The following is a 24,398-nucleotide window of genomic DNA, read 5'->3' on the forward strand; positions in this document are numbered from 1 at the left end:
ACTATGAATCTGTCTCAATATGTAAACAAACTTTATTGATGGATCCTGGTCTCTGTGTACTTCAACATTTGAAAACCATGATTGAGAAATTTCTTTATTTGCTACATGTATCAATTTTGGTGTAATATGTTTTCTAATGTAAAATATTTCAACTCTAGTTAATAGGAAGCCAATGGTCTTTTCTGTCTTTCAGCTGTCTCTCCGAAATGTGAGATTAAGGAATTATTACCAGAAGAGGACATTAATATTGGAGAATTATGCCAGCCAGTATTAATGAAAAGGCATGAAAGACTTAGCATTGATGATTTTGACTTCAGGGAAATCTGGAGAGAGATGCATGATTTGGAGTGTCTCCAAGAATATGGCAAAAGAAAATGCAAAGGAGTGCTTATGGCTGCAAGCAAAAATCTCACTTGTATAAAAAATCAACAACACATTAAATCCTACAGTAATTTCCCTTTAACAGAGGTTCTGGTTAGAAAAAATTGTCATTATTTCAAAGATGAGAAGTCAATTTTAAAGAGGACAGGCTATGTAGGGAGCAATTATGTCAAATGTTTTGAAAATACACTTGGATTTCAGTCACATCTGACTGAAATGCAGAAATTACCTACTGAAGAGAAAATGTATGAATGTAATGAAGTGGAAAAGTCTATGAACAATTATTTTTTGGTTTCACCACTTCAAAGATTTCCTCCTAGTGTCAAAACAAACATGTGCAATAAATATGGGGAGGTTTTCATGCATTGTTCATTGCTTGCACAACAGGAGAAAACGCCCATTACAGACAAACACTACAAATGTAATGAATGTGGGAAGGATTTTAGCCAGTACTCCATGCTTGCTAGTCATCATAGAATTCATTCTGAGCTGAGACTTTATAAATGTAATAACTGTGGCAAAACCTTCAACCAGTTCTCAAACCTCACAAGACATCAAAGAATCCATACTAGAGATAAGCCACATAAATGTAATGTATGTGGCAAGGCATATAGTAAAAATTCATACCTCGTAAGTCATTGGAGAATTCATACTGGAGAGAAACCTTACAAATGTAATGAATGTGGTAAAGCTTTTACCAGACGTTCATACCTTTCAGATCACAAAAAAATTCATAATGGAGTGAAACCTTACAAATGTAATGAATGTGGTAAGGCTTTTACCAGGCGTTCATACCTTTCAAATCATGAGAGGATTCATACTGGAGAGAAGCCATACAAATGTGTTGGATGTGGCAAGGCTTTTACGCGATATTCTGGTCTTATGATCCATCGAAGAATTCACACTGGAGAGAAACCTTACAAATGTAATGAATGTGGCAAAGCATTTACGCAATTCTCACACCTCACTAAGCATCAGAATACACATCCTGGAGAGAAAATGCACAAATGTAATTTGTGTGGCAAGACTTATAACCATGATTCAAGCCTTCTGGAACATCAAAAAATTCATATTGGAGAAAAATCAGGCAAATATAATGAATTTTCAGAACTTTGGTGTCCTGAAAAGATTAATACTGGAGAGAAACCTTATAAATGTAATGTATGTAGTAAGGCTTTTACCAGACGTTCATACCTTTTGGATCATGAGAGAATTCATTCTGGAGAGAAACCTTACCAATGTAGTGAATGCGGTAAAGCTTTTACCAAATCTTCATCCCTTTCAGATCACAAGAGAATTCATACTGGGGAAAAACCTTACAAATGTAATGAATGTGGCAAAGCTTTTATCAAACGTTCTTACCTTTTGGTTCATGAGAGAATCCATACTGGTGAGAAACCTTACAAATGTAATGAATGTGGTAAAGCTTTTACCAAACGTTCGTACCTTTGGGATCACAAGAAAATTCATACTGGAGAGAAACCATACAAGTGTGTTGCATGTGGCAAGGCCTTTAGGCAATGGTCTGGTCTTATGATCCACCGAAGAATTCACACTGGAGAGAAACCTTACAAGTGTAATGAATGTAGCAAGGCCTTTGCACGATGCTCTGCTTTCAAGATCCACCAAAGAATTCACACTGGAGAGAAACCTTACAAATGTAATGAATGTGGCAAAGCGTTTAACCAGTTCACACACCTCTCTAACCATCAGAATACACATGCTGGAGAAAAAACACACAAATGAAATATGTGTGTGACGGCTTTAATCTACAGTTCAATCCTTGTGAAACATCAGAGAATTCATCCTAGAGAAAAACCACATAAATATAATGAATGTAGTAAGATTTCTCTGAAATGTTCAGACTTTTGGCATCATGAGGAATTCATACCAGAGTGAAATCTTACAAATGTAGTGCTTGTGCTAAAGCCTTTACCAGACATTCATACTTTTGGGTAATGAGAATTCAAAATGGTGAGAAACCTTAAAAATATAATGAATGTCACAAAACCTTTAAAATAGGTCTCAAGTCCCATGAAAATCAAAGAATCCATACCAGAGAGAAACCATATAAATGTAATGTATGTGGCCAAGCCTATACTCAAAATTTAAACCTTGCAAGTCCTTGTAGCAATCATATGGGAGAGAAACCATACTAATGTTATGAATGTGATAATGTTTTTACCATATATTCTGAATTGTGAGAGAATTCTTATTGAAGAGAAACCATAGAAATGAATTGGATGTGGCAAGGCCTTTAGGCAATATCTGGCCTCAAGATCCAATGAAATTCACACTGGAGAGAAACCTTACAAATGTAATGAATGTGGCAAAGCATTTAAGCAGTTCTCTTGCCTCTCTAGTCATAACAATACACATCCTGGTGAGAAGCCACACAAATGTGATATGTAAGGAATGGCTTTTATCCATAGTGCAAGCCTTGTAAAACAATTCATACTGGAGAAACAGTATGTGGCAGGGTTTTATGAAATTTTCAGACCTTTGGTGTCATAGAGTTCACACCAGATACCTTACAAATGTAATGAATATGGTCAAGTTTTTAACAAGTGTTCATACCTTTGAGGTCACAAGAGAATTCATACCTTAAAGAAACCATAAAAATATAATAACTGTTGTAAAGGTTTTGCTAAATATTTGCACCTTTTGGATCATGAAGGAATTCATACTGGAGAAACCATACAAATATAATGAATGTGGTAAATCTTTAAAGTTCCTACCTTTTGGGTCATGCAGGAATTAATATGGTAGAGAAACCAATCATGTGTTGGATGTGGTAAGTTCATGAAGCAATACTCTGGCCTCAAGATCCTCTGAAGAATTCACACTGGAGAGAAACATTACAATGTAATGAATGTTGCAAAGCCTTTTAAGCAGTTGTCACACCTCTTAAGTATCAGTATACACTTTCTGGAGAAAAGTCACACCAATGTATGTGGCAAAGCTTTTATCTGTGCTTCAAGCCTTGTGAAACATTAAAGAATTCATACTGGAGAAATGCCACACAAATGTAGTGAATGTGGTAAGCCTTTTATCAGAAGATCAAACCTTGAGGAACATCAGATAACTCTTACTGGGGAGAAACCATACAAATGTAATGAGTATGGCAAAACTTTTACTGTGTGTTCAAGACTTAATAAACATAAGAGAATCCATACTGAATAGAAACCTTACATATGAAATAAATGTGGTAAAGCCTAAACCCAATTAGCACACCTGAAGACACCACAATACATACTGAACAGAAACATTGTGAATCTAATATACATAACAATGTTTTTATACAATGCTCTAGCCTTGGGGGGGGGGGTGGTCCTCAGGGAGTTCATAGTAGATAGGAAGTGTACAAATGTAATCAATGTGGCAGATCATTTACCTGGTGTTCACTCCTTAATGTCAAATCTATACAGGAGAGAAAGTATATGAAGGTAACATGTGGCAAGGCCGTTAGTCAAAGTAAGATGAACCTTAAAGTTCATCTGAGTATTCACACTGGAGCAAAATCTTAACAAATGTAATGAACATGGCAAAGCCTTTAAACAGTCTTCATGCCTCCCTAGACATCAGAATATACATCCTGGAGAGAAATCACACTAATGTAATGTGTGCAATAAAGTTTTTATCAAACATTCACACCTTTGCCGTCATGAAAGAAATCATAGAGAAAGCATTGTATGCATGTGGCAAGGCCTTTAGGTAGCCCTGTGACTTGAGGTTTCACCAACATATTTCTACCAGTGAGAAACCATAGAAATGTAGTTAGTGTGGTAAATCACATGATCACTTCTCAGAAAGGACTATCCATCAGAAATTTCCTGCTACAGAGAACCGGTCTGTAGTTCTCCAGTATTATTAACCAACCTTGGATGTTAATTTTTCTACACAGTAATTAAAAATCAGAAATTTTTAAAACACAAAAGGTGTCAAGCAAGGAGGACTGGGGAAAGGAAAATTGTCCTTGTTTTATGAAAAATTATTCTATTTGAGGTTTCTTGAAAAGGCTGTATTGCTATTGGTGACTTTGATCCAGAGGCTTGGAAACTTGATGTTATGCCTTCATCACAGCCCTTTAATGTGTCATCATGAAGGTCTGCAGGAAGAGAGCAGTAAGATACATTAGTGGGACTCATATCTCAGTGTACCTGGAAGAACATGGGTACTGAATCCTAACATGCAATATTGTGTGAATGTGAATAATGAATAAGATCATGGGGAGTGGTAGAGAAAATAAGTAAAAGTGTGGTCTAAGTTATCATAATGTGTTTAGGGTCCTCTTCTACAGATTTGGTAGTACCACAGAGGGCCACTGGATTATTGGAAAGGATTCCTCTACCACCTGACTATGAAACAGAGCAAGCCAGCACTTTGAGATTGAGATTTTCACAGGAGCAGAATGGTAAGTTATTAGAGACTGCATATACGATGCAAAGAACAAGGGAAATGAGGGTCACCCTTTTGAAATGAAATACCTGTTATGTAGGAAGGATTAATCAAGAATTAGTTTTAATGTTGGTAACTGGAAAGAAGTTAATACTGTGTGCACATGTAGGATATGCACACTACTCTGCATATGTTTGTTACCATTTTAAATTGAATATATGATCTCATGCTTCAAGCAATAAAATAATTTTTTAATAGTGTTTCCTTCTATCATCTCAAGCCTTTCCCACCTATTGCTGTACTTCATAACAAACATCAACAATACACCAATAGGCTCCCAAGCTTTAAGCTGCTGTCAAATCAAACAGCATACGATTTGGGGAATATACCTTCATAGTTTGCACTTGAGTTATTCTCTCCACTCTTTCCCTTGGCTATTAATGTGACTGCAATTTAAAAATCTAGCATTGCAATTTCAGACTACCCTGCCAAAACCTGCTTTATTATTCATATGCATGTGCCATGATTGTATTTCTACATGCCCATTTTGTGCCTTAGTAAAGTCCATGGCTTGCATTGGCCTTAACTACATGAGGTAAAAATATATTAATCATATGAAAATATTTGAAAATAAAGGAAAATTTCAGGAATAAAGAAAAAGCAACACCATATTTTTCCTGCTTGGAGCCCTCATTAAATAATGCTAACGGGTCCCTGTTCATGTATTTCTCCTTTTGAATAAGCATACACAATAAAGGGCAGGTTTTTCTTATAGATAATCATGGATTTTATTTATTTTCCCCTCCCCCTTCTTTGTGCTTCCTGTTTGCTTGTCTCTTTCTTTTTTTCCCCTTTACGCAGCAGCGGGACAAAACTTGGGACTTCCTGTGTGGGAGGGAGGCACCTAATTGCTTGAGCCTCCATCACTGCTGATAATCACGGAATTTTATATTCACCTCCAAAGTAGTTTTAGTTGATTTGTACCTCTAAACATCTCACCAAACATAAATTTGATTACAAAAATTTGATTTGGATATTGAGACTGATCATTCCATATGCAAAAGTGTTTGAGAATGTTTTATTAAATAAGTCTTTTCTGGAGAGAGTAGAGCAGATTTCCCAAGCTATTCCAAAAATGACTTCAGAAGTCAGGGTATACATGGTGTTTAGTGCCTGGGGTGAGTGTGCCTATATGTGGTTTGAGGTTCTCTGCTTACCTAGATGTTGAGTAGAAATGGAGGAGGTAGACTTAAAAATCTCTCAGAAATAAAAAAATAAAAGGGGAGTCAAGCTTTCTAATACAAGACTGAATATTTATTGTTCAAACTTCTGGCTCCATTCTTGGGAAAGACCAGTTTTCCTCTTGCTTATAACTTCCTATGTATCCTTTCCTGATGCATAGCTAGGACACTTTGTTCAGTGCAGTGAAAGTGTGTGTGAAATTAAGAACATCTTTATTTCATGAAAGAACCAGAATGATGTAAAATGTTATACTAACATCAGCAGTATGTAATTCCAGAACATTTTTCTCACCCCAGAAAGAAACCCTGTTCCCATTAACTGTCATTCTCAATCCCTCACCCCCACCCCACACTCTTGGCAACATATAATCTACTCCCTGCCTCCTTAGATTTAACTATTTTTGATGTTTTATATGAATGTGCTCATACAATATGGAGCTAGTATGTGCCTTCTTTCACCTATGATAATCTTTTCAGTGTTTATCTGTGTTGTAGCTTTAATCAGTATTCCATTCCTTTTTGTGGCTACATAATAAAAATTCATTATTATTAATGTTGTCAATGTTTTTATCCATCCATTGCCAGACATTTGGATTCTTTCTCTTTTCCTCTTTTGAATAATGCTGCTACAAATGTTCACTTGCAAGTTTTTGTGGGGTATATCTTCACTTCTCTTGGCTGTATTTGTAATTAGGTCATATATTGACTGTTTTGTGTATCTATTTGAAGAATAGACTGGTTAACAAAGCAGCTACACCATTGTACATTCCCACCAGCAATGATCGAAGGTTCCAATTTCTCCACGTGTCAACACTAATTGTTGTCTGTTTTCTTATTACTGTTTTTATTTTTATTATTTTGAAGTCCTAATAGGTGATATCATTGTGGTTTGCATTTGTATTCCCTACCACAAATAATATTGAGCATCTTTTCATGTGCTTGCTGGTCATTTATAAATCTTTTTAGAGAAATGTGTATTCAAATCCATTGCCCATTTTTAGATTGGCTTGCCTTTTTATGGTGTTTTATGAGCTCTTTATGTTGTCTGAAAATTAGAATTTTAGCAGATAAATGATTTGCAAATATTTTCTAATTCTGTGAATTATCCTTTCACTTTCTTGAAGTGTCCTTTGAAGCACAAAAGTTTCTAATTTTGCTGACAATCTATTTTTTCTTTGCTTGCTTGTAGTTTTGGTTTCATATCTATGAAACTATCACCCATCCCAATGTTTTCTTCTAAGATTTTTATAGTTGTACCTCTTGCAGGTAGGTCTTTGATCCTTTTGCAGGTTTTTGTTTTGTTTTGTTTTGTTTTTTTTGTATATGTGTGAGAAGGAGGTCCACCGTCATTCTTTTTTTTTTTTTTAAGGTTTAATTTTTATTTCTCTCCCCTTCTCCCCTCCCCCCATTGTCTGTTCTCTGTGTTCTTTTTTGTTGCATCATCTTGCTACGTCAGCTCTCCGTATGTGTGGTGCCACTCCTGGGCAGGCTGCACTTTTTTCATGTGGGGTGGCTCTCCTTATGGGGCATGCTCCTTGTGCGTGGGGCTCCCCTATGTGGGGGACACCCCTTGCAAGCGCTCCTTGCATGCATCAGCACTGCACATGGGCCAGCTCACCACATGGGCCAGGAGGCCCTGGGCTTGAACCCTGGACCTCCCATGTGGTAGGCAGATGCTCTATCAATGGAGCCAAATCTGTTTCCCCACTTTCATTCTTTTGCATGCCATTATCCAGCTCTCCCAGCTATTATTCTTGGGTCAGGAATAATGTGTATACAGTAACTTTGAGTATAAGAATTATATAAATTTAGGCAGGAATTTAAGAGGAATATGAGCAGCAAAATGTATGGAACACTGCAGCTGATGGCACACATAAATAATATTAACTTCATCCTGAATCTGCACAGTGTGGGTAACAACCAGAGCTCAAGGAGATGTCTGAGATATTACTGCCTTGGCTGCTTTGACTGTGAGGTGAAAGTATAGTATCACTTATCATGTCTATTTAGTTCCTTTAGATGTGATTACAGTTCCACTGCACAGCTTACTTTTGGTATATTTTCCCCCTATACCACCCTAATATTTACATTATGTAGTAGTAGTGTATATTTGTTATACTTCATGAAAGAATGTTCATATATTTGTATTATTAACCACAGTCCATCATCCACCACAATCCTAACCCCATTTTGTTCACTGTATTGTACAGTCCCATGTATTATGCAGTCTATCCAAAGTGTACACTCAGTGATGCTCTAATCACAGAATTGTTCTGTCATCGTAACAATTTTAGAATGTTTTCACTACTCCTAAAAGAAAAATCCCATCTCCCCTTATACTCACCTGTTGTTGACCCTTAGTACTGATGTAATACCTTTGTTGCAATTGATGAAAAAATATTACAGTATAAATGTTAACTATAATTTATAATTATCCTCATATCAACACTTTAATAATAGTGACATACATTTTTCAAGTTCATGGAAAAACATCTTAGTATTTGTACTATTAATCACATTCACCATCTACCACTGAGTTCACAATATTAACAGTGCCAAGTTTATCCTCTGGTTTCTATTCTATTGACATTTATGACCCTAGACTACCCCTTTCAGTCACAATGACATCTATAAAGCATTGTTAATTATATTCACTATGTGTTACCACCACCTCTATCCATCTCCAAACATTTACAATCAAGCTTATCCAAAGTTCTACATACTTTAAGCATTAGCTTCCCCTTCCCAACCCTCTTTCCATCTCCCAGTACCCAGGAGTCTAGATTCTAACTCCATGAGTTTACTCATTATATCTGTTTCAGTTTGCCAGAGGAGTGCCAATGCAAGGTACCAGAAATGGGATGGCTTTTATAATGGGGATTTATTCAGGGTAAAACCTTACTGTTCCAAGGTTGTGACAAATCCAAACTGAGGTAACGTCAGTGATTCTTTCCCTGTAAAGTCAGTCACTGTTGATCTGGCTTGTTGTAAAGCAAGACGGCCATTGATCTCTGCTAAGGTTTCACCCTTCCCCTCTGGGCTGTCTCCCCTTGAGAAGCTCCATAGGCCCAAACTGTTGGAGCTTCATGCTTAAGTGATCCTGTAGTCCTCTCCCTTACATGGCTGGATCAAACATGTTGGCTTCCTTTTCCTGTGTATGTCTAAGTGTCTATCTGTGTTTCCATTTATATCAGACACAGCAAGGGGGTGGAGTCTCAACCTGAACATTGCCTCATTGACATAATGCAATCAAAAGCCCCCAATTTTTTTTTTTATTTAATCCCCCCCCCCCCCCCCCGGTTGTCTGTTCTCTGTGTCTATTTTGCTGCGTCTTGTCTTGTTTCTTTGACCGCTTCTGTTATCATCAGCGGCACGGAAAGTGTGGGCGGCGCCATTCCTGGGCAGGCTGCTCTTTCCTTCGGACTGGGCGGCTCTCCTTACTGGTGCACTCCTTGCGCGTGGGGCTCCCCTACGCATGGGACACCCCTGCTTGGCAGGGCACTCCTTGCGCTCATCAGCACTGCGCATGGGCCAGCTCCACACGGGTCAAGGGGGCCTGGGGTTTGAACCGCGGACCTCCCATGTGGTAGACGGACGCCCTAACCACTGGGCCAAGTCCGTTTCCCCAAAAGCCCTAAATTGATCTTATCAAGTAATCTGATCAAAGGCCTCTCAACTGAATTGAATGCAATCGGCGTATCACGCAGAGGAATAAATTAGTTTACAAGCTCAGCTCTCTCTTTGGGATTCTTACGATTATTTCTAACTGCCACAGTATCTTATATCCTTAGAGAGATGGTAGTTATTTACATGAAATATGTTATGAAGGTAGACTAGCATATTTAAAATATTTTCATATGGAAAGGGTCAGAACTAACTGGGTGACCTGAAGAAGAGTGAAAAACTTTGTTTTAGCTGATTTTCAAAAGACATCCCATGAAATCTTTTTGGTTCTGATGATTTAATGGTCCATATGACAGTAACACATATGGAAAATGATATTTATCAGCATGAACAGGGTCCCATACAAAATGACTGAGGATCCAATGTACTTGGGATCTTTTATTTTAAACCTTTTTCAGCTGGAGTTCCTCGGATTGATGATGATAGCCTGGAAAATATTCAAGAGGTAAGAGGTATCAATGGACAAATCCCTGTCACACTGTGAACATCAAACATAGAAAACAAGAAATTTAATGAACTTTCTCAAAACAGTGTTTTGACTATTCATCCCTGGTGTAAAATTTCCTAGGACCAAAAATTAAAGATTTGTGAAGCTGCATTCTGCAGATTAATTAACAATTCTAGTCATTTTGGAACTATTCCAAATAAATTTTATATATTTTTCTAATATGATATACTTCTCTGGTATTTTATATAATTATATTTAGACTTCAGATCAGTAGCCTCCCTTTTCTTTAGTGATTAGAAGAAGAGCAAACCAAAAGCAAAGCTTGTGGAAGGAAAGAATTCGTAAAGATTAAAGCCACAATAAGTTCAATAGAGAATAGACACAAGAGTCAACAAAACCAAAAATTGTTTCTTTGAAAATCAACACACACCTGTACACAGTTCCTAGACCAGGAGACTGAATATTATCAGGACTGCAGAAGTTTCTTCCTGCCCCTGTTGTCACTACCTCTCATGAATAAACACTAGTCTAATATTTAAGAGAATATATCCCCTTTTCCTGTTTGGGACCTAACATAAATGGAGTCATACAGCATGAACTCTTATATATAGCTTTTCCCCCATGCCATATATTTTTCATGAATGTATCTGTACTGTTGCATGTAATTGTTGACATTGATTAGCATTGCTATTAGGATTCCATTGTGTGAATATCTGTCAAGTGAATCACTTGATGATGGGCCATTGGGTGGTTTTCAGTTAGAGCTATTATGAGTAGGATTGTTACATGAAGACATTTCTATTGGGTATATACATAGGAGTTTTGGGACATAGGTTTATATCTGTTCAACTTAAGAAGATACTACCAAACTGATTTCCAAAATGTCTGTACAAATGTTCACACTCACTGAGCAGTGTATGAGATTTCTGGTTCATCCACATCTTCGCTTTAACTTGATATTTCATGTCATTTTTCATTTTAGTATAGTTTTCTGGTTGTTGTGTGATGGTTTTATTTGTATTTCTTGGTTATTAAGGATCCTGAGCATTTTCACATGTTTATTATCTGTTGAATAACCTCTTTGAATGTATTCTCTATTTGTTGGCATGTGTTCTCCTTGTTTATTCTATTGTGTAGCTTATCTTTTTTATTAGTTTGATAAATTCTTGATGCTGGATATAAAACTTCTCTTTCTTCCTCTCCATCTCTTTTGATGAGAATTAAATCATTTTAACATAATCTCATATATCATTGCACCTGAATGGTTAATGGTTTTGTCCAGATTAAGAAATACTCTCTTGGGAGCCAACACAGCTCAAGTGATTGAGTGCTTGCTACCCATGTACAAGTTCTGGGTTCAATCCCTGGTACCTCCTAAAAAAGCAAACAAATGAAAAAACCAACTCTCATTGAAAAGTGAATGTGGCTCAAGTGATTGAGTGCCTCCTTTCCACATGGGAGGTCCCAAGTTTGGTTCCCAGGGCCTCCTAACAAAACAAAACAAAAAACGATGAGAGTTTATCTGTAGTAGGACTTCCCTATGAGAAATGCTAAAACTGTTTCCTGAGGTGAATTGAAGGGATTTTGCCCAGTTCCTATGTCAGATTCATCAGAGTGGTTGACAGTGTGGTGTACTCATGAGAAAATTTGACCAAAGCAAATACAAGTGAAAAAATGCAAGTGGATATTATTGGGAGACAATCCTTATGTTTCTCATGTATGTACATGTTTCATGAGCAAAGGTACTGACAGCTTTTGGTCTGCACTGTCTTCTCATGAATATTTGTGTAAAAAACTATTGTGGAAGATAGGAATAGTGTCACCCACTGGAGCATAGGACAGATTTAATTGCAGTATGTACATGAAAACAAAGATGTTGCCCTTGGGGCAGAGGGTGTCACAGGTTTGCTAGCATTGCCCCTTAAAATACAGGGTTTTCCTATGCTCTGTTTCCTCAACTGTGACACCATCCCACTGCCTGTCCAGCATCCACCTGACCTGTCTGCACCACCCCTATTGCAACTGGGGTCAAGGGAAACTGAGGCAACCCGGATTTTCATGCTGCTTGAGGTGCTATGACTCATGGAGTTGATATACAGGCAGATAGCATGAGATTGGAATGGCAAATGATTTTACTACCCATCTTGATTGGCTTTAGCTACCATATTATCCAGGGAATTATAGAGAAGAAATGGAAGTTAAGTGATGTAAGCTGACATACCAACAATCCTTTGCAGTGGTGATTTTAAAAAAGCCCTGCCCCAACCTGAGAGGAAGAACTGTAACAGTTCAAGCTGACACCTGCGAGGCCTGCTGACATTCACCAGATGGTTACAACCCTACATCCACATCCTGCTCGCTGATTAATAAACTGGGCCTCAATGACACCCTGCCCAAAGAGACCTCATAGCCGCCATAGCCCACGCAGCTCACAGAACACACATACTAACTATAAATCCTGTCCCTTTTATCTCTTCCCATTCCCCTACAACCTCTCCTTTGTCTCAAGCAGACATATAAGCTGCTTCCCCAGCTCACCCCTTCAAACAGAAACTTCTTTTTGGTGCTGTTCCTGCATTAAATGCAATGTTAACTCAATAAACTTCCACTGCACTCCTTTTAAAGTCTGTTTGTTTTATTTTAGCATTACAATAGATAATAGATCGATAGATATGGATGATGATTGCACTGGATGACAGATAAACATAAAGATGAATACTGTTGTTGCCCCAATGTAATTGAACAAATAATTTAGGTTCCCATTTTTATTCACTCTCAAAGTTTTAAAATTCATCTCCAACTTGGATATCAGTATGTCTCTGCTGCTTTTCTGCACTGTCCTTTGTTCACTACCTCTACCACCATCCCGCTCTAACCCTCGGAGGGGGGATGTTTTCCAGAAGACCCCTCCAGTCCAGTTCTGGTTAAAGATTGCCAGTTACGGAAACCTATTTGTAATTTAGAGGGCAGAAGTCATTCATCACAGGAGACCCTGGTGATCAAATGAAGACTTCCGCTATCCCCACCAGCTTATCCTCAGCCAAAATGCCAGAAGCAGTACCTTCTCAGACATCGCCTTGGGTGCTGGCTTTACTACACTGCAGATTCAGGATGAAGTTAACAATACTATTTGTGTCATCCATCAGCTGCATTCTTCCATATATTTCACTGCTCATACTCCTTCCAAATTCCTGCCTGAATTTATATAATTCTTTCCTTTTTTTCACACCTGCCCTGCTATATAATTTGTAAACTCTAAGTTCCTGTATGACATATTCATGACCTCAGAATAACTGGGAACAGCTGAATATTGGCATACAAAAGAATGAAAGTGGACCTCTAATTCATACTGAAGCAGGCTAGTAAGATAGGGAATCAGTAGATGGATCTGGAACCTGGCAGAAAGTCCACGTGGACATCAGTAACGCCCAAGATGGCTGCTGGAGGAACCCACCCCCAAGATTCTGCTATCCAGAACAAAGACTTCTGGATGCAAGGAAAAGCCCCAGATGTTCCCTAGGGACTTTATCATTGGGCCCTCATAGGCAGTTGATGGGTGGGGTAATCAAAACAGAGAACAGCTGAAATCCCTCCCCTGCTATCAGGAAAGGGGTGGAATAATAAAGAGTTTAAAAAGCATACTGCAAGGCCTGAGCACTCTCTCACCCTGCTCTCTTGCCTCTGGACCCATTTCTGCACTCTGTGCCCGGTTCTTGTCATTTTTCCTCTACCACGTGGCCACTCAAGTAAATCTGGGTATTTATAATCTATAATGGGGAATTGTAGCTTGTAAATCAGCCCTCGTTATCCCTTTTCACCCCCTTCCTCTCTACCTGGGCCCCCTGCTCTGTTATTTTCTCTCATTTCTCTTCCATCCCTATTTGAATAAAGTACTGACGTAACTCACCTGGCATGCTCTTGAAATTCATTTCTGCAGCATAGCCAAGAACCTAAATAAAATCTGGTAACAATACCACATACAAAAAGGTAACTCAGAAAGGTTCCAAGACCTAACTGTAAGAGGTAAAACTACAAAAATCTTAAAAGAAAACCTAGGTGTAAATCTTCAAGACATTGGGGTTAGGTGATAAGTTTTGTAGAGATGATACCCAAACTACAATGAACCAAAGAAAAAATAGATAGTGTCAGTAAAATTAGAAACTTGAGCTTCAAAGACACTATTGAGAAATTCAAGGACAATCCACAGTATTTGCAAATCATATATCTGCTGAAGTTATAAAATACAGAATATATGAAGAGCTCCTCTTACAAAGCAGCAGCAAAAAGATAAGCCATTTTACAGGGAAAGGCTAGAGGAATTGAGGGGTGACTGCTAAGGGGTGGGATGGGGTTTTCTTTTTGGAGTAATGAAAATGCTCTAATATTCATTGTGGTGATGAATGCCTAAGTCTGTGAACTTACCAAAGCCATTAAATGTACACTTTACATTAATTGTATGGTAGTGAATTTATCTCATTAAAATTAGGAAAAGAAACAAAACCTCAGCTAATTAAAAAATGCAAAGTGGGGGCGTTCCTCCAGTCAGAGGAGCCGGGTCTAAGCTGCCGGCGGGGTCTTCCGGCCTCACGGCCTGGCCTGGGGCTGGCGGGGCCCTGGGGCGCGCCGGCGCCTGGGAGCGGGCAGCGGGGGAGCGCGGCGAGGCCTCCAGTCCTGTCCCCCACGGGCCCCGCCTGTCCCCCTGGGGAGGCCGTGCGCTGCCTGCTCGGCTCGAGTTGCTCCAGCACCGCTCTGCGGCCTCCAGCGCTGCCTCACCGTCAGGCCCATGGGCCGCGGTGCGCCTGCGCAGCTCTGCTAGCCCTGAGCGCGCCGGCGGCCAGAGCAGCGCCCCGCAGAACAAGTCAGAGGGACGGCGCCGACCACAAACTGACCGGCGGCCACGTGCTGTCCAGCCGCAAGACGGCCTACCTGCTCCAAACCGCCGTGCCCAGCGTGCACCTAAATCCTGAGGAACACGTGGAGGCAACGGATCGGAAGTCATCTTCTAGTATAATGTTCCTGAGGAGATCCTGAAGGACACAACTGCCCCTAAGAGTGTTACTGTCTGCACACTCACTTGATGGGACACGGGAATATACAGAGGACCTTCCCCAACATGTCACTACTACGGTGTGTGTCGCTGTAAAGGGCACACCTGTGCGAGGAGCCATCTATAAGCTGTTTTCTGAGTCTACAGCATGGGCGACGTAGATGGTGGTTCAAATGTGAAAGCTCGCACTTCTTACAAGGAGAAAACCCCGCAGGTCTTCCTGTCGCTCCCATTCACGGATGGTCAAATAGGTTGCTCTTCAGACATTTGGAAACCAGACTACAACTGTTCTGGCTGGTGGTGCAGGTTGTAAAGTTTTAGTGCTCTTGGATGTGCTTGAGAAGAGTTAAGAAAAAGCTGATCTCTGTAACCATGTGACATACATCAAGAAGTGGAATGGTTGTGCTGGCATTGCCATCTTGAAAGTCCTTAGAGGGCATATGACCACCTGAATGGTGAAGAAATCAGCTATGGGCATATGACCACCCTGAGTGGTGAAGAAATCAGCTACACCAGTTCTGACGGCATCAAAAGACTCTTGCGAGCTGCAGAATGAGCCACTAGGTTCTGGTCAGAAAACTCCCAGATCTAGAGAAGATGAGATATAAATAAGCACATTACTGGTTACAGGGTACAAACTTTCAGAGCTGAAAATGTCCACCTGAAACACTGGAGCTTTAAAGGGTGGGTAGAGACAATGCACTGTTAAGATTATCCCAAACTGTTTTGAGTATTTATGAAACATTAGAAACTTATTTTCCCTGTAATAGGATACAAGATCAGAGACAATGGGTTACTTTCTACTTCTGATATTGTCTTTATTTTTTAACACCATTTTCATACAGTTGTCATATGCATAGGGTACATATATATATTTGTGAATTAAAATCTATAGCTGGGTCTACATATGAGTTACCATTTTCACACAACCTCATGAGTCTTCACTAATCCTTAACACTTTCAGCTAGTACTGGGCTGAAGAAAGGATTGGCTTTGTGTAGATATTTAATGTAACTTTAAAGTTAAATCTCATTGAAAATAAAGTGATAGGGGATTTCTACCCCTAATTTGGATGGAAATCACTGGAATCCACACAGCCATTAATATGCAACAAATGGTCCATTTATCTGTTACTGAATGTTTCTTATGAATTAAGAGAAAAAGCTTAAATTGACTTTTTCCTTTGAAATTTTAATGACAGTTCACCAGCTAGTAGGTAATATAGACAGATGATGGTTTGAATTGTGATAGCAATTTCTTGTTTATGGTTTTGTTTTAATTTGTTCCCTTCCCCCATAGCTCCTTTTTCTGCTTGTTTGTATTTGCTGTCTGCTCTGTGCTCATTGTGTGCTCAGTACATCTGCTCACTGTGTCTGCTCACTTTGCCCACTTGCCCTCTTTAGGAGTCACTGGGAATTGAACCCAGGAATTCCTGTGTAGGAGATGGATACCCAACCGCTTGACCCACACCTGCTCCCTGCTCATTGTGTTTCCTCATTGCATCAGTTGTTGTTTGCTCATCTTCATTAGGAGGCACTGGGAACCAAACCCAGGACTCCCATATGGGAGGCAGGTGCCCAACTATTTGAGCCACATCCTCTCCCAGCCCTAAGATTTTGGCACCATTTCTCATTAGAGATGATATGCTATGAGGGAATATAAAATGATTAATGATTCTCTTAGTAATCAAAAGTTATTTGGCATTACATGGATTGAACAAGCTTTCCCAATTTTCAAAACCACAAAATTTAATTTTAACTTTTAGTTCTTGCAAAAAAAGAAAAGAAAAATTTGAAAATTGTAGTTCCTTAAAAAAATCTCAAAAATTCATGATTAAGAATGCATTACACAGCACCTGTACCTCTGGGGTAGCACTGGGGTTGGCTCCATGACCAAGATCTATAGGGAACATCAGAGAAATGATGTCATACCCAGCCACTTCAGCCAAGGTTCTAAGAGTGTGGCCCATCTGGTCCTCCAAGCCCTGGAGGAGCTGAAAATGGTGGAAAAGGACAAAGACGGTGGTTGCAAACTGACACCTCAGGGATAGAGAGATTGGATAGGAAACATTAGAACAAATGATGCTGGGTTAATAAATTGCCTCATTCATTTAAAAAAATGTGTTACATGGTGCGTGGATGTAGGTCAGTGGTTCAGCAGCTGCTCTGCATGTTTGAAGTCCCAGGTTCAATCTCATACCTCCTAAAAGAAAAAAAAAAAAAAAAAAAAGATGCATTATGGTTACTTTTACCATTTATAAATGGATCTAATCTTTTTTAAAAAAGTATAAATATTTGAACAGATGTTTCTCCAAAAACATACAAACGAGCACATAAAAAGATGCTCATTATCATTAATCACTAGAAAATACAAATATAAACCACAGTGAAATAACCTATTTTCAATAATAAAATAAAAAACAATCAGTAATGACAAGTATGTGCAGAAATTGGAAACGTCATATGTTGCTAATGAGAATGTAAAATGGTGCATCTGCTTTAGTATTCAGTCTGGCAGTTCCTCAAACAGATAAACATAAGAGGCGCCATAAGACCAAGCTATATGACTCCTACAAATATAACCAAAGGAAATGAAAGCATACCCAAAAAACTTGCAAGTGAATGTTCATAGCAGGATTATTCATAATAGCAAAAAAGGGGAAAGAATCCAAATGTTCAGCAATGGATGGATAAAAAAGATGTTCAGTTAATGAATTATTATTTAGACACAAAAAGGAATGGAGTACTGATAAATGCTGTAAAATGGATGAACCCTGAAAAGATTATCCTAAGTGAAAGAAGGGACACACAATACCTTGATATGGTATGACTACATTCAAATGAAACATCGATAATAGTTAAATCCATGAAGAGAGAGATTAAATGTTGCCAAACACTGGGAGTGGGGGTGAGGGACTGGGAGGGATTGCTAATGGTAACAGGGTTTCTTTTTGGGGTGAGAAAAATGTTCTGAAATTACATAGTGCTGATGGTAGCATAACATTTTACATCATTTCAGCTCTATTCTGAAAAAAAAATGTTCATATTTAGAGAGGACCTTTTTGTCTTCATTGTCATAGGTGCATGTTCATATCACACAAGTATCAAAATAATCCCTTGATTTCTGAATCTACTAAATTTTTCACTGCAGTTAATACAAGAAATATATGTGTATATATATAAAGAATTTTGGTAGATGTCATGTAACACACCTTTATCACGAATTGAGATTTTGTTTGAAAAATTATCTTCTAGTAAAATTATTGTATCATATTTATTGCCAAATACTTCAACACATTTAGTTTTATAAAGTTAGTGTAAAAATACCTTAGGACATTTATGTAAACAACATAAGTACTTGCTCCACATTGAACAAAGGATCCTAGCTATGCATCAGGAAAGGGTAGTTAGGAAAAAAAATCCCATTTTTTTTTTGGTGCTGATTTTTGCTTTTTAAGACTCCCTTCTCCATTTCTGCCCCACTTCTAGGTAAGCTGATAGCCTCAAGGGCTCCCTCCTTTGGATTTCAAATAACAAAGCTTGCATAGGTACACTTACACTGGGCCCAGGCACTGAGCACCATAATCAGCCCAAGCCAGTCTTTCCCTGATCTCTGAAACCATTTTTGGAAGTTTGGGAAGCCTGCTCTGCTCTCTCAAGAGATTATTTTTAAAAGATACATAAATCACACAAAATAGACTTATTTAACAAATATTCTCAAACACTTGTGAATGTGGAATTATCCGTTTCAATATCAAATAAAAATTTTGGAACCAAATTTACATTTGGTGAGATGGTTAAAAGTACAAATCAACTAAAACTCTTTTGGGGGTGAATATATGAAGTTCTATGATTATCTACAAACAAAACAAAATAAAAAACCAAACATTTCCCCTTTATTGTGTATGTTTATTCATAAGGAGAAATTCATGAACAGGGAATTTTGGCATTAATGACGGCTCCAAGCAGAAAAATGTGGCTTTAACTTCATTGCTGAAATTTTCTTTTATTTCCTAATATTTTCATATACTTAATATATTTTCTACTCATGTTAAGGCCAATGCAAGCCATGGATTTACTAAGGCACAAAATAGGCATGTGGAAATACAACCATAAGACATATATGAATAATAAAGGTTTTGGTAGGGCTGTCTGAAACTGCAGTGCTAGGTTTTTAAATTGCAGTGACATTAATACCCAAGGGAAAGAGCGCAGAGAGTATAACTCAAGTGCAAACTATGAAAATATATTCCCCAAACAGTAAGTTGTTTGATCCTACACTGGCTTCAAGCTTGGGAGCCTATTGGTGTATTCTTAATGTTTGTTACAAAGTATGGCAATGAGGTGGGGAAGGTTTCAGTTGATAGAAAAGATTCATTCAAAGTTATTAAAAAGGATTTTATTACTTGAAACATGAGAACTATCATACATTCTATACAAAATGGTGCCAAACACATGCAGAGCAGTGTGCAAATCCTATACATGCACACTGTATTGTTTCTCTCCACTTACCAAGATTAGAAATAATATTTAAATTAATCTTTGATATATAACAGCTATTTCAAAGGAGAGGGTGACCCTTATTTCCCATTATCTCCATGACATATACAGACTCCAATAACTTATTATTCTGCTCCTGTAAAAAATCTCACTCTCAAAAGTGCTGGCCTGCTGTTTCATGGTCAGGTGGAAAAGGAAATCCTTTCTGAAAATCCAGTGGCCCTCTGTGCTACCACTAAATCTGTAGAAGAGGACCTTGAACACATTATGGTAACTTAGACCAGTTTTACATACATTCTTTGCCACTCTCCATGTTCTTATTCATTATTCACTTTCACACAATATTCCATCTTAGGATTCAGAACCCATGTTCTTCCAGGTGACAGAGATAAATGAAACCCACTACTGTATCTTACTGTTCTCTTCCTGCAGACCTTCGTGGTGACACATAAAAGGTCTGTATTGAAAGCATAACATTAATTTCTCACCCTATGGTTGAAAGTCATCAATAACAACACAGCCTTTTCAAAAAATCTCAAATAGAATAAAAACGTTACAAAAACCAAAGAAATTTTTCCTTTCCCCAACCCTCTTAGCTTCATTGGCAACTCTCATATCATGTTTTAAAAGATTTTGACTTTTAATTACCATCTAGAATTTAACATCTGAGGTTAATATTGGAGAAGGACTATAGACTGGGTTTTCTATAGCAGGAATTTCCTGATGGATAGCCCATTGTGAGAAGTGGTCATGTGATTTACACACTGTTTCTGACACTTCTCACTGGTGTGACTATGTTGGTGAATCCTGAAATCAAATGACCACCTACAGGCCTTGCCACATATATTTATATGCTTTCTCCATAATATGATTTATAATGGCAAGGGTGTGAACGTCTGATAAACGCTTCAAAGCACACGTTACTTCAGTGTGATTTCTCTCCAGGATGTATATTCTGATGTCTAGTGAGGCTTGAGGACCGCTTAAAGGCTTTGCCACATTCATTACATTTGTAAGGTTTTTCTCCAGTGTGAATTCTCAGATGAATTGTAAGATTTGAATTTTGACTAAAAGCCTTGCCACACACATCACATTTATACGGTTTCTCTCCCGTATGGATTCTTTGATGTCGAGTAAGGAGTGAATACCAGTTAAATGATTTGCCACATTGATTACACTTGTACACTTCCTCTCTACTATGAATTCTCTGATGATCCTCAAGGCTAGCGCTTTGTATAAAAACATTGTTATGTATATTAGACTCACAATATTTATTTTCAGTATGTATTTTGTGATGTCTATTTAGGTGTGCCAATTGGGTGTAGGCTTTACCACATTCATTACATTTGTAAGGTTTCTCTCCAGTATGAATCCTCTTATGTTTATTAAGGCTTGAACGCACAGTAAAAGCTTTGCCACACTCAATACATTTGTAAGGTTTCTCCCCAGTATGAGTTCTCTGATGTTCCACAAGGTTTGATCTTCTGATAAAAGCCTTACCACATTCATTACATTCATGTGGCATTTCTCCAGTGTGAATTCTTTGATGTTTCACAAGGCTTGAGGTATGAATAAAAGCCTTGTCACACACATTACATGTGTGTTGCTTTTCCCCAGAATGTGTATTCTGATGCTTAGAGAGATGTGAGAACTGTTTAAAGGCTTTGCCACATTCATTACATTTGTAAGGTTTCTCTCCCGTGTGAATTCTTCGGTGGCTCTTGAGGCCAGACCATCGCCTGAAGGCCTTGCCACATTCATTACACTTGTATGGTTTCTCTCCAGTGTGAATTCTTCGGTGGATCCTGAGGCCAGACCATTGCCTAAAGGCCTTGCCACATCCAACACATCTGTATGGTTTCTCTCCAGTATGAATTCTCTTGTGATCCCAAAGGTATGAACGTTTGGTAAAGGCTTTACCACATTCAATACATTTGTAAGGTTTCTCTCCAGTATGAATTCTCTCATGACCCGAAAGATAGGAACGTTTGGTAAAGGCTTTACCACATTCATTACATTTGTAAGGTTTCACTCCAGTGTGAATTCTCTCATGATCCCAAAGGTATGAACGTTTGGTAAAAGCTTTACCACATACATTACATTTATAAGGTTTCTCTCCAGTATGAACTCTCTGATGACACCATAGGTCTGAACACTTCAAAAAAGCCTTACCACATTCATTACATTTGTATGGTTTTTCCCCAGTATGATTTCTTTGATGTTTAACAAGGCTTGAACTATGGACAAAAGCCTTGTCACACATATTACATTTGTGTGGTTTTTCTCCAGCATGTGTATTCTGATGGTTAGAGAGATGTGAGAACTGGTTAAAAGCTTTGCCACATTCATTACATTTGTAAGGTTTCTCTCCAGTGTGAATTCTTTGGTGGATCTTGAGGCCAGAACAACGCCCAAAGGCTTTGCCACATTCATTACACTTGTAAGGTTTCTCTCCAGTGTGAATTCTTCGGTGGATCATAAGGCCAGACCATTGCCTAAAGGCCTTGCCACAACCAACACATTTGTATGGTTTCTCTCCAGTATGAATTCTCTTGTGATCCCAAAGGTGTGAATGTTTGGTAAAAGCTTTACCACATTCATTACATTTGTAAGGTTTCTCACCAGTATGGATTCTCTCATGACCCAAAAGGTAAGAACGTTTGGTAAAAGCTTTACCACATTCATTACATTTGTAAGGTTTCTCTCCGGTATGAATTCTCTTGTGATCCCAAAGATATGAACGTTTGGTAAAAGCTTTATCACATTCGTTACATTTGTAAGGTTTCTCTCCAGTATGAATTCTCTCGTGATCTAATAGATATGAACGTCTGGTAAAAGCCTTACTACATTCATTACATTTATAAGGTTTCTCTCCAATAAGATCCCTCTCATGACACCAAAGTTCTGAAAATTCATTATATTTGCCTTTTTCTCCAGTATGAATTTTCTGATGTTCCAGAAGGCTTGAACCATGGTTATAAGCCTTGCCACACACAATACATTTGTGTGGCTTCTCCCCAGGATGTGTATTCTGATGCTTAGTGAGGTGTGAGAATTGTGTAAATGCTTTGCCACATTCATTACACTTATATGGTTTCTCTCCAGTGTGAATTCTTCGATGGATCATAAGACCAGAACATCGCCTAAAAGCCTTGCCACATCCAACACATTTGTATGGTTTCTCTCCAGTATGAATCCTCTCATGATCTGAAAGGTATGAACGTTTAGTAAAAGCTTTACCACATTCATTACATTTGTAAGGTTTCACTCCATTATGAATTCTCTTATGATCCCAAAGGTATGAACGTTTGGTAAAAGCTTTACCACATTCATTACATTTGTAAGGTTTTTCTCCAGTATGAATTCTCCAATGACTTGCAAGGTGTGAATTTTGACTATAGGCTTTGCCACATACATTACATTTATATGGCTTTTCTCTTGTATGGATTCTTTGATGTCTTGTGAGGTTTGAGAACTGGTTGAAGGTCTTGCCACATTTGTTACATTTATACGGTCTCAGCTCAGAATGAATTTTAAGATGATTAGCAAGGGTTGAGTACTGGCTAAAGTCCTTCCCACATTCATTACATTTGTAATGTTTGTCTGTAATGGGAGTTTTCTCCTGTTGTGGAAGTAATGAATAATGCATGAAAACCTCCCCATATTTATTGCACATGTTTGTTTTGACACTAGGAGGAAATCTTTGAAGTGGTGAAACCAAAAAATAATCATTATAAGACTTTTCCATTAAATCACATTCATACATTTTCCCTTCAGTTGGAAATTTCTGTATTTCAGTCAGATGTGACTGAAATCCAAGTGTATTTTCAAAACATTTGGCATACTTATTCCCTATGTAGTCTATACTGTTTTTTAGCTTCAATGTATTCCTTAAAATTGAATTCTCGTGTTTGAAATATTGATTTGAATTTTTCCTAACAAAAACACTCTCCTTCAGAGGGAAATTACTGCAGAATTTGATATGTTGTTGATTTTCTGTACAAGTGAGATTTTTGTTATGGGACAAAAGCATTTCTTTGCATTTTCTTTTGCCATATTCTTGTATACTCTCAAGTTCATGCATATTTGTCCAAAATTCCCTGAAGTCAAAATCATCAATGCCATGGCTTTCATGTCTTTCCAAAAACACTGGTTGGCATAATTCTCCTGTATTAATGTCCTCTTCTGGTAATAATTCCTTGACCACACATTTTGGAGAGATATCTGAAAGACAAACCATAGGCTTCTTATTAACTAGAGTTGGAAGTTTAGTATTTTATATTAGAAAACAATATTACAATAAAAATATAGTGAGTAGAATTAAAAAACTTCTCAAACTTGGTCTTCAAATGTTTAAGTACAAAGAAAGACCAGGATTGTAAGTCATGATTACTGTAATTCAAATTATTTTAAGGGAAGCCTAGTTTCAAATACACTCTGACCACTCATAGTATATAAACTTACAAATGTCGTGAAACAAGGACTATTGTCTACTGTTATCTCAAAGCACACACCAATTTGCAGACAACATATGGATAGCTGATATTTGTAGACAGAGAAGATATTAGTGCTTATTTACTGCATAATTTCTGTACAGAAATAAATACTAACGTATAGCACTATGCAATGTAATGTCAAATAACACAAAAAATTTAGTAATGAATTAACATAAATGGTGATTCAGAGTTGCAGAACTGAAA

At 38.1% G+C, this 24,398-nt stretch overlaps 2 protein-coding genes and 1 pseudogene across 12 annotated transcripts in view; 2 read left to right on the plus strand and 1 right to left on the minus strand.

Annotated features, from left to right (window-relative positions):
* Positions 1-6,573, plus strand: part of LOC101428765 (zinc finger protein 83-like) — a 20,369-nt gene extending 13,796 nt beyond the window's left edge. For both annotated transcript variants that reach the window (XM_012520443.4, XM_071209428.1), the window contains one exon: positions 194-6,573. In XM_012520443.4, the coding sequence (XP_012375897.2) occupies positions 194-2,127 (1,934 nt within the window). In that variant the 3' untranslated portion in view covers positions 2,128-6,573. The remainder of the gene's footprint in view (positions 1-193) is intronic.
* Positions 4,657-15,881, plus strand: LOC131274175 (Golgi-resident adenosine 3',5'-bisphosphate 3'-phosphatase-like; annotated as a pseudogene).
* A 3,694-nt stretch (positions 15,882-19,575) lies between these two features.
* Positions 19,576-24,398, minus strand: part of LOC101429220 (zinc finger protein 665-like) — a 49,916-nt gene continuing 45,093 nt past the window's right edge. For all 10 annotated transcript variants that reach the window (XM_058280734.2, XM_058280730.1, XM_058280733.1 and 7 more), the window contains one exon: positions 19,576-23,922. In XM_058280734.2, the coding sequence (XP_058136717.1) occupies positions 20,624-23,922 (3,299 nt within the window). In that variant the 3' untranslated portion in view covers positions 19,576-20,623. The remainder of the gene's footprint in view (positions 23,923-24,398) is intronic.

The sequence above is a fragment of the Dasypus novemcinctus genome, chromosome 18, assembly GCF_030445035.2.
Source record: "Dasypus novemcinctus isolate mDasNov1 chromosome 18, mDasNov1.1.hap2, whole genome shotgun sequence".
Taxonomy (NCBI): Eukaryota; Metazoa; Chordata; class Mammalia; order Cingulata; family Dasypodidae; genus Dasypus; species Dasypus novemcinctus.